This window comes from Oreochromis aureus, linkage group 15 (assembly GCF_013358895.1).
Source record: "Oreochromis aureus strain Israel breed Guangdong linkage group 15, ZZ_aureus, whole genome shotgun sequence".
NCBI classification, from domain to species: Eukaryota; Metazoa; Chordata; class Actinopteri; order Cichliformes; family Cichlidae; genus Oreochromis; species Oreochromis aureus.
This window is the reverse complement of record NC_052956.1, coordinates 17467166-17478778: the sequence shown is the minus strand read 5'-3', so window position 1 is coordinate 17478778 and position 11613 is coordinate 17467166. Positions and strand designations below refer to the sequence as shown.

Sequence of the window (11613 nt, the reverse complement as noted above, 5' to 3'; positions counted from 1 at the left end):
ACTATATTATGTGCAGTGGTTAGCACTGTTGCCTCACAGAGAGAAGATCTGAGGTTCAAGTCACCTTCAGGTTGGGGACTCTCTGTGGGCTTTTTCTGGGTACACCGGTTTCCTCCCACAGTCCAAAGACACACATGGGCTCGGATTATCTGATGATTTTAAACTTGCCAAAGATATGAATGGGAAAATTGTCATTATCAAAATCAGCTCACATTACTAAAATAATTGACAGATCTTTTAACACGTCAGGCAAAAAAAAACTAGAAACAGTAGCTGACCAAAAAAAATAAATAAATAAAATAAAATAATGGTAATAATAATTTGAAGCTATGGTTTTATGCTTAAAACTTCCAGTCAAATAATTTTCTTATGCTCACTGTACATTTGGAACACTCCATGACTATTTTAACTTCTCATCAGATGATTGTGAAAGAGGAGAGATAAATCTGAAGAGGTCAACTTTGAGTTGTTATGCTTACTATTTACCAGCAGTTGGTGTCCTACTTTCATCATGAATAAGCTTGTTTTTTTTAGCTCAGCTGCTAGCTGAGCTAAAAAAAAATTACACTGGTGGTTTCAGTCTAATTAGTGGATAATACATGTTTTTAATAATAGTTGTTTATTACTCATGGACCAATTGTTTCATATTTAATTGTTTTATGCTTGATGTGTATCTTATGACACATTTGTACAAAAAAAACAAAAACAAAAAACAAATCCACACTTTAATTTATGAGGTTTAGAGGCATTGATTTGAAATGCTCTGTTAAATCTGTCTTTGGACATGTTACTTAATGCAAATGATTTCACATTAGTTGTATAAGAGTGGTAATAATTTTTTCATATAAATCTTGACATTAAAATTTAATGTTTTTTAATTGGCAGTGCGTGCGGGATTGTGATACCCTGCTGTTTTGCTTGTTTAGGTTTGTGGGGGGATGTCAAGGCTTCTCTGCTGTGAGTGGTTATAACACTGTTAGCCATGTCTTATTTCACACTTTCCCAAACACGAGCCCACTGTAGCTGCAAATGACCATCAATTACATTGTAGTTGTTCACTTTCTCATGTGAAGAAGGCCACAAATAACTACCAGTGCAGATGACCCAACAACTAAAGAAAGAAAGAAAAGAAAGCTGTTAGTAGAACCTGTCACAGAGCTGCCTGCCTTATGGCTTCAGATGGACCACAAATGTCAACAGTGCTCATTTAACTGTATGATCTGTTAGAAGTTGGCTATTCTAACAAAGTACCAAACAAACTAAAGAAGCACCTATAAATGAGATATCCTTTTTGAAAGAAACCCGACCTATCAATGGTGGATCTGAACCACTTGTAGTAAGACAGCTTGTTGGAATGACTTCTTATAAAATGGTGGAGTCAAACTATATGCTAGTGAACCATAATGCAAATAAATACACACTTAGATAAATAAGTAAAAAATAATAATATAGGCATGTTTTGAAATCTTGGCTTTTCTTTAAGATTTGTCTTGGAAACAAAATGTCTGATATGACCAGATGTCTTTTTGCATCCAGAGGAGTCGCCCCCTGCTGCCCATTACAATCAGTGCAGGTTTAAAGCACCTCCCACTGGCGAAGCTGCTTTTAACGTTTATATACAGGATATGTTTAAGTACGCACTTTCACCAATATTTAATACTTCTTTAAGATACTGGCTGACAGGCACCAATATTTTTTTATTTCCAAAAAGAAAAGAAAAAAATGTTTTAAAAAAGGGCTACATACTGAACTTTGAAGCTGGAAACAAAGTATCGATCTTATTGCGTTAGTATTGATGAATTTGCGATAAGATCGATATTTGGATCAATCCGTCTATCTGTAGTAGGTAGTGTCATAACAACAGTGGCTGCGGTGACTAGTTTTGCTTTTTTTTTAATGTAAAACTTTAAATTCAACCATGTATTTTAAAATTAACCGCAAGCTTCTATGCCCATGACTTACGAAAAAAGCATTATATATTTAGCATTAAACACAAATACATATTAATTTTTAGTGGCTTTGGTCGTCTCCTGTGGCACAATCACTGCTTCCTTCCCCGGTGCCGTGCTACAGTACAGCGCACTGACACTTGTTTCACAACACACGCGTGCACGCGCACACACTGAGCGCACTGGAGCAGGTGAGTCAAGCGCAGCTTTCAGCAGGTGCCGCCCCGCGTGTGAGCCGGCTAGGACGAGATGAAAGACACCGCTGCAACTCCCAATCTCTCCCCGGTTCCCTCCCCTCCCTGCACCGCGCGAACACGCCGACCCCCCCCTCCCTTCCTCCCCGCACCCTCCATCCATCCATCCACCCATCCCCACACACACCCTCCCCGCTTCCCCGCGCGCTCCGTGAGGTAGATTTGTAGTGACAGCAGCGGGTGCATTCGCCAGTCATTCTCCATAAAAGGTTCCGTCTGATCAAAGCCCCGCTGTGGCAGGGAGGCGGCCCGCTATATCGGTGAGTGTCTGCGTGTCTCCGGTGTCTCGCAGGGTTGAGGCGGTTTTGAAGCTCTATAAACACAAAACCCCTCTCTGTCTGTCTCCCTGCTATTTACATTTGAGCTCCGTTTTGCCTTGGCAATAAAACATTGGTTTTATTCCCTCTGCCTGTAGCCCGTGTGACAGGCTCGGCTGCATTAATCAGCTCCTCCTGCTCAGAGTCAAGGATTCCTTAAACTGGAAGAATTAAATCTTTAAATACATTTTAAACGGAAATGTCTGACTGAAGTTATGTTAACAAGCCCCCAACCTGAGAGGTGTGTGTATTGAGCAGAGTCCCCGGTGAGCGCTGAGGTGATCGCACACACACACACACACACACACAAACAAAAGGCAGAAACGAGGCAATGTGTTGTTATACATTTACCCATCCCGCTGTCAATTAGACAAACACTTAAAGTTCAGCTTTTCCCCACAATTTGAACACCCGAATATCAGGATGATACCACTGCAACCTGAACTTTTTAAGTCACCTGCCAGTCATATTCCCAATTTTCCATATTCATGTTGTTTTAAATCACCAGGAAGCCTGAGCAATCCCTCTTTAGCTCCTCATTAACATCAGTCGTCTCGTCAGAAGCAGACAGCATTATTCACCATCAATTAAGTGCAGCGGCATCCGAAGACAGTCTACTGCTGACACATCTTGGAACAAGGCCGGGATGCAAATGCAAATAAAAAAAAAAGAAAAAGAAAGAAATTTGGCAATGCAAATTTAGGAAGCTGTTAAGACTTTAAGAGTAGACTCTGCACCCCCTCTACCCAAATTCTGTTATCTGCAGCACAAAGCTTTCTATACATTGATCTTTTTTCCCTCCTCACAACAGTTTCACTCCCTGCTGAATAAAACATAGATCATCAACACATTGCTTGAAGTTGTTGTCCGTGCAACGAGGCCTTCTATCAGCAGAAAAAATGCAAATCTCACCAAGAAGGGAGCAAAATCTTAGGAACAAAGACCAATGTTGTTAATATATGAAATTCTACATGATTACTAGATAGACCGTTTCATTTTCTGTTTGCATCTGTACCTATATTGCAAAGTCCAACCCAACTGCTTCTGCAAAATTCTCTGATTTGTCACAAAATATTAAATACTTATATAATGAAAAAGACATTTTTCAGTCACTTTCCCATCCCGAGCATTGAGCTCCCAACCTTAATGCTCAGAACACATAAGCTATATTTGTGTTTAAACAAAAATGCACTTATGGCATCATCTTTTCTCACCACACACATTATAAAAATGCCAGTATCTCTGGACAATCAACCTCTCTGACCTTAAATGGACTTCCTGTTTGATTAAATTCAACCTGAAACTATGAAAGTTGTCAGCATTCTACCAACCAGAGCAGTCGCCCCCTGCTGGCCATTAGAAATTGATCAGATCCACAGTTTTCTATTCTATTACTAGTTACAACTTGTTTCTTACTGCAAGCTAAAATCAGATGTCTTTAGTACAAAAGTTAAGCAGGAACAACTGAAACAGAAATGAGTCCCAGTGTAATTAACGCACCATTTAATTCCAACAGTCAGTAAGAAAAAAAAATTATTACAGCGTATTACAAACATTACATCAGGATCACTGTTGCTCTTCTTAGAGCTAAAACTTTGCTATGTTATGTTGGACTCGCTGATAATGCTCTCGAGACACTGCTCGAGTCCACAAAACAAAGCAAACATTCCTCATTGACAATCTGCTTAAATTCAAAAGCCCCTAAGCAAAGTTACATTTACAAGAGATCCTTCAGAGACACTCATACTGTATCTGACTGTTCTCCCATCGAGGCTAGGTGGTGGCCATATGTACACTCTGTTTTATCAATGTTAGTGTGTGTGTGTGAGAATGTATGTGTTTTTGTCTGTCTCAATGGTTTTTAACTGTGTTACTGGGGGTAAGCCTCAATCACCATGGCATGACCCTGGAAAATAGACAAGAGAAGAAGAAATTATACTACAAAATAGCAACTATGTTAGTCTTAATACAATATATTACTCTGAAGTCTATACATTTTAATCTCTCAGTCACAACAAATCTTATCACCTTGGGAATTCTGAATTTAAAAATGTAAAATCAGAGTGTGTTACCTGTCCTCCAGCAGCACAGGCTGCTATGAGTCCATACTGTCCTCCCTCCTTCCTCAGTCTGTTTGCTACTGTGGTTGCCAGTCTGCAGCCAGTGGCACCGAATGGGTGACCCAAAGACAGAGAACCGCCCCACAGATTGAACTTCTCCATGGCAGGAGTCCCAACCTGCACACACAGCGAGCATCAGGTCATGAGTGGCGTAAACACCAGTGAAAACTCAACAGAGACATCAGCTCAGGTGGATGGATTTCAGCTGAGGATGTCCACTTGATCTCTACAAACTGTTATATGTGAATCTAAAGGCAAGAGTCAAGATTCTAGGTACCGAAAACCTTCTGGTGTGTTGTGTATAGTTTGACTAGCACTGGCCAATCATATGCGAGCGGGCTTTGGTAGTGTGCAGGTAGGCAGTTCATGTTGAGATCGAAACAGGAATACAACTGCTGTAACACAAACTATGAAACACTGGTCTATTATCTGACAACAGTTAAGTAGTTAAGTTGTTCATTACATAAAAAATTGTTGATGCTGTTAACAAAAAATGAAGGCCCAGATATTATCCACATATCCACCAATCAGCAGTCTTTGGGGCTATAAAATAAAGCAAGGGCCACAGTGCCAAAAACTCCAGCTCCTTGAGTGGTTGTTTGAGCTCTGCTTTTAAAATGTTTAAAGGCTGTATTAAGATTGCTATCTTTGGATGCAGTGTGCTAACCAAGCTAGGTAACAGTAGCCCATGACTTAATAATCAGTCTATGACAGCTTGATCAGAAGCCTTGTAACACTGGCAGTTTCCCAAGAAGCTAAATCATCAGGCAGCCCCCTGAACTTTTATATGACCCCAGTGCAGTTAAAGTGAGAAAGGCATTACAATACTTGATGCGATTGTGTAAAAATAATTGTTATCTAAGCATATTGAATTCTTTGTGGCTGTTCATGTTTTGTAGTATGCTGCAAGCATCAAGGTGAGCTGCATGGATCTAGTTTTTGAGAAGAAGCAAACAGATGACCAACAGCCATCTTTACCTTCGATTTCCTGCCCATGTACGTCTGGGCAAACCAATCCGAGTCCATAGCCTTCAGATTTGCCATGATCTGACCCTGAAAAACACACACAAATATATATCCACCGAGTTACCATGGAAACCAGCCTGGAAATTGATCTGTATTGATCCAACTGTGTTGAGTATGAAGCAGACACATCAAATTTTACTCCAGCATGTGGACAACATTTATACTGTACATGACAACATGCTGAAACTCGATTAGAGGCAAACATAGAAATGTTGGTGGAGACGGACAGAATATTGATGGATCACATAGACTCACATACTTTTTTCCCCCCTGAAATATATTGTAATAACTTACTGCGAATGCCTCATGAAACTCAAAGACGTCAATATCACTCATGGACAAGCCGGCACGTTCCAGGACTTTGGGTGTAGCGTACGTTGGCCTGAAAGAATCAAACAGAGAAAGCGTGAAGGTACAATAAGTGTTCTTTTCTTTTTAATAGTCCTCAAGACAATTAAGAAAAAGACCATCTAATCAAATCTACTAAGTAAGAAGTAGTGACTCACCCTAAAAGCAGCTGATCTTTGGGGTCCTGAGACACATAGACAAAGTCTCTGCCAGGATAAAATGTTTAGATAAGCATATTGTGCAAACTAGCATTAATATAGAAGTTATTGTTAATCTACCAAGAAGACAGGGTTTAGATACCTGAGATAGGCTTTAGGCTTGTAACCCATAGCCAAAGCTTTCTCTTCAGACATGATGAGCACAGCAGAGGCACCATCGGTCTGAGGACACACAAACAAGAAGCTCAAGTTCAATATCCGAGGACAGTTTGGGCCACCTAAGTCAAGTATAGGAAACTTTAAAAATCAATTTTGTTCCCCATTTTTTATCAGACAAAATGACAGAGTTGGACAATCCCTTCGCTTTTATTTTGAAGTTTGATCCCTGTTAAGCAATGAGAGCTGCGCCTGCTCATCATCATCATCTGTGCAGTTAGGTCTTTTGTGGCAGTCTCCAGAGTTTCTCCACCATGATGGACTGCAGCTGGTGATGTTAGTCCCCTTTCTGATCTGAGGGTCCAATGTGAGGTGGCGGACCACTCTTATCAGAACTTGCACCAAGTGGAGAACTGGTTCAGGTGTTTGCTAACTGAGATGACAGTCTGCAGAGCATAAGGACTACCATCGCCAGCTGCAGTTTCCGATGGTGGAATTGGTGTTCAACCACAGGATGAGGAACTTGCAGAAGAAGCTGCTTTATGCACACAAAGTATATGTAATGATTTTTTTTTTTATGAATTTCCTGAATAAAGTGTGGGTGCACCTGATTAAAGATTTTTAAGTTATTTCCTAATAAAGAATAAAATATAGTCAAAACCAAACATATCTTTAAACCAGATACACAAAAGAAACCATTAGTGCCTTTTCTGTGTCTTTACCAGGAAAGAAGAGTTTGCAGCAGTGACTGTTCCATGAGGTTTAACGAAGGCGGGCTTTAGTTTGGCCATTTGCTCCATGGATGAAGGCCGTATGCCGTTGTCCTTTGACACAATATCACGACCTGAGGAGACAAGAATGCCACTGTATTGTAAACATTTTTTTTAAAAGAGGAAAGCCTAAAGTCTAGTCCATTCCTGTTAGATTTTGTTAGATAATAACTAATATTTTCAATTTGAACCCTAACTCTACTTTCCAAATTGACTGAAAGCGAATTTTTCAAAAGTGATAGATGTCCAAGCGCAGCCAGATTATTTTAGCTGCTAATTATTAATTATATTTATTTCAGACAGAATTAGTACATATCATGCAAAACGCCACACAAATCACTGGTAGTCAAAAAACATTAAAAAAATCAAAATGTATAATTCAAAATTTCTCAAAGCCAATATGAAGTCTTTATATATTCTAAATGAGTCAATGAGTCAAAATAACATAATCTACAGTAAAGCTGGGTTTACCTGGCACTTTAAAGGAGATGACATCCTGCAGCAGCCCTTCGTCCTGGGCTTTTTTTGCCAGTGTGTGTGATCGCAGTGCAAACTCATCCTGCTCCACTCTGGAGACCCCAAATGCAGCAGCCAGACGATCAGCACTGTGGCCCATTGTTTCTGCTGTGGAGAACTCAGCCACAGCAGGAAGCTAGTATGGCACAATGGACAATTTAAAGGTTAAATACTATATGGTGTGAACAGAAGTAAGCAAATCTGAAATCAAACTAAAACTGAAAGTTGTTAAATTATATATACCTCCGGGGAGAGGTGTGCAAGCCGGATGCTGCCAATCAGACTGAGCCTCTGGCCGAGTGTCTTTGCCTTGTTTAGGGACAACATGGTTTTCCTCATCTTACGGCTGTGACGAATGGGAACGTCTGACATGAATTCCACTCCGCCTGCTACAACAGCATCACACTGACCGGCAGCAATCAGACCAACACCTGGAGAGATGGATAAAGAAGATGAAGATTAAACATTAAAACAACCATTAAAAACCAAAAGTAAAATCTAAGAATTGCATGAAAATAGGTCAAGATCCATAGGCTTTACCTATTTTTCCTAATATAATGAATGTGATTTGGTTTAACACAAGAGGACACATCTGATCAGTATCCCACTCCCCTGTCATTTTTACAGATTTTAATGACTTCACCTCCAACCTGCCAAATATTTAAGCATTATTTTGATGCTTAAATATTAAGACCGGATGCCTTTTTTCATTTAGGATTAAATTTTATTCATTCTGCTCCTTGCCCATAGGAGCTGTAAACAACTAAAAAGTGCATATAGCAGTTTATCACTGTTGAAATGTACACCACGGTTTTGCAACTGCAATGCAGGACTACACTGAATATCAATAATAATAATAATATTTAGAACAAATTATACAGAGTCTCAGTGAAGAGGCTTCTTTTCCAGACATACTTGAGGTCATTGCCTGGTTGGAGGAGATGCAGGCCATGGTGACGGTGTGAGCTGGGATTTTGTCAGAGAAGCCTGCACCCAGTGCTGCCTGAAATCAAAGTAAACATAGAGCCGCATTACACACAAATGTAATTGTATTATGCATTTACAGATAATAAATCCACCACAATTATATTTCAGTACGCAATAACAAAGTTAAAGTTAACATTTACAATATGTGATATGTGTGCATACCTCTCTTGCTACGTTGCTGGTTTTAACCTCTTGAATGACTGTTCCATATATGATGTAGTCTACAGCATCTTTTGGTATACCTGTCCGGTTTAGCAGGCCCCTATATAAAAGCAAAAAAGAAAAAAAGAAAAAAAAAGAAGAAGATATAAACACACACACAGAATAAGTAATTTTATTTATTTATTTATTTTGCTCGACGAGGGACAAAAATAAATATTTGTTCATAAAGACCGTGTACAATGATCTGTCAGATCATTGTTCCGGCCTTCCTCCATCTCTTTCTTGTGTAAACTGATATACTTCATTCATCTCCACTGCACTTTGCCCTCATATTACTTTTAAAGCTTACAATGTTTACTGCTTCATAATGACTAGAAGAGTCTAAGAGATATTTTAACAGATCAGCAGCAGTGCAGAGTGACACAGTACAACATATAAATGAAAAGTTGTTTTTAAAAATCATTCATTTAAATGCCTTGTCTAAAAAGTGTCCAAATATACAATTATTTTTGCAGGGTTTTTTGTGGGGGGTTTTTATAGCACAAGCATTTACCCATTTAAACCTTGCATTCAGTTAGAACAAGTTCAAAACTAGATCTGCAAACTATTATTTAATTTGCAGATAAACATTTGACATTGACTTTGCTGGTCTCAACAGACAGTCAGAAAAACAATGCAACCATAGACTTACTGCAGAGCTGCTCTGGCCAGGTCATGTGGCATTAGGTCAGCATACCTGTAGAGACCAACCAAAACGTTGTTTTTTTTTTATTTTGTTTAGGCCACAAAAATCATTTTCCACCACAAAAATTTCTTGACTGTTTTTTAAGTGTTCAGTACTCTGTATAGCACAATACCATAAACATAAAGTGAGAACACAAAGAAAAGAGCCGAGACATACGTGGTTCCAGACAACAGGAAAGGGGTTCGAACTCCTTCCACCAGCACTATGTTCTTTACACCAGGTCGAGCCAGCGTCTTCTTGCTCTTTGTCTGAACTGAAAGAAAATAATTAAATATAAGATTTACAGCAAGGGCATCTCAGCATCTACTAGGGGAAGTAGGTTTATACACATTATGTCCAGGAAAATAAATCAGTAATTAAAGGCTTTGGTTACCATTCTACTTTTAAAAAAATCTATAATACACATAGCCATAATATGGATAAAAATTATCATTACAGTAAAAACTTACCTTGAGCCTGAAGCTGAGCTGTTGTACTGAGAGATCGTGCACCTTTGACAAAGAAAAATAAAGAAATTATCATTATAAACCTAAAAGTACCAGATTTTAAATGCCAATACTGAACTGGAAGCAGCTGTGTTGCATCTTTAATTTCTGACTCTTAGTCATCTAGTTACTTAATTACTTACGGATATTTGAAATATATTAAACTGTTATGGGAACAAATAACAACTTACCAAATCGCACTGCCCAGGAAGAGCTGACTGAGCAGCTCCGGATTGGGTTCATCAACATGGAAGCCATTCTGTTCTATGTGGCAAGAAATGTTCAATGTTACTGCAAAGTTTATGGAAATGTTTAACATTTCAGATTCAAAACATTTTAAATTAACTTGGATATTTTAGGACTTCTTCATGTTTTTCTTAGAATTTCTTACTTTCTTTGTATGAATTCACAACAATTTAAAAAAAAAAAAAATTCCTGAAACCACACAATCCATGGAGGATATATTTATTACTATTATATTGTAGCCTTATTGCGTGGGCAGGAGTGCTACACAACCACAACCTCTCAGATCATACTCAGCTCTACTTTCATGTCTGAGTCCTGGTTGTGTTTGATTAAAATCACTTTGACATATATCTTAAACAACACCTCTTTAGCATTTGCTCCTATCAATTCTTATTTTTATCTTTTTTAGTATATAGGGATTTTTATATTTTATTATGTGGTTCAATGACAAAACTGAAAAATTACTGAATCACCAAGCATCACCAAAACAGTTTCAATGTGCCTTGACATTGAGTCTGCTAATCTGTGGAAGGTTATAGGAAAGAATGCACACATTCTTCCAAAATATATTTGGCAGAGAGCATTGCTGATCATTTTCACAATTATGAAAACATTCAGTTACCCCCGGAAACTCTATGGATAGGGGCACTGTCATCCTGAAAAGGTAGGTGAATAAAGGTGATCAGTCAGAACTCATGAACTCTTGATATCTGTCACTGTTCCCTCTCAGAGCATAAGTCGATCCAAACTATGCCAAAAAAACAAAACAAAAAAAAAACAAACCAACTAATAAATGCCCCTTATAGCACATAAGAACCACCACTTCCACTAATTTTAGAGTTCAGGAGTTTACTACTTTCCTTTAATTTGTCATACAACAACGGTCACCCTGCCCAACCCCCTCTTCCCCCCGCTTTGACCCTTCACCTAGATTCCTCTCCTGGAGAATGACAGAGCCCTATGTGCAGAATCACAAGACTAATACTGACTGCGCATCGACAAATTATATAAGTCCAAATAAACCAACAAAATATAACCTTATAGTATCGACGAAATCTAAAATAAAAACAGCGATTTAGCTGGAAGCTGCATGCAAGACTAGCTCAACTAGCTAGCTACTTGTGAGCTAAAATTTAATCAGCAAAAATTCTTGCCGCTGTGTTTGAGATGAAAAAACCCGTTTGCAGAACCCCTATAGCAGCTTTTAACTTTCTAACCTCACCAGATACATTTAAGCTCACCTGTTTTATGGTTTATATCCCAGCACACTGCTTCCCTGTCTAATGACCGGCCAGACCCAGCAGGACTACAAAAACTGATTTAAAGGACCCAACCAGTGACTAAGCTGGCCAACGGTGTGCCTGAAGCAAAACA

General features: G+C 38.9%; 1 protein-coding gene across 1 annotated transcript; it reads right to left on the bottom strand.

The window, feature by feature from the left end:
• Nucleotides 1-4006: 4006 nt before the first annotated feature.
• Nucleotides 4007-11586, bottom strand: hadhb (hydroxyacyl-CoA dehydrogenase trifunctional multienzyme complex subunit beta). The gene is made up of 16 exons (XM_031728522.2): nt 11481-11586; nt 10185-10257; nt 9958-9999; nt 9665-9761; nt 9455-9499; nt 8764-8863; nt 8530-8617; nt 7858-8045; nt 7570-7750; nt 7051-7172; nt 6315-6394; nt 6173-6220; nt 5961-6048; nt 5619-5693; nt 4593-4757; nt 4007-4426 (listed from the first exon to the last, which is right to left on the bottom strand). Exons 2-16 carry the CDS (start codon nt 10249-10251, stop codon nt 4391-4393), a joined length of 1422 nt encoding a protein of 473 aa, XP_031584382.1. The 5' UTR covers nt 10252-10257; nt 11481-11586; the 3' UTR covers nt 4007-4390.
• Nucleotides 11587-11613: the final 27 nt, after the last annotated feature.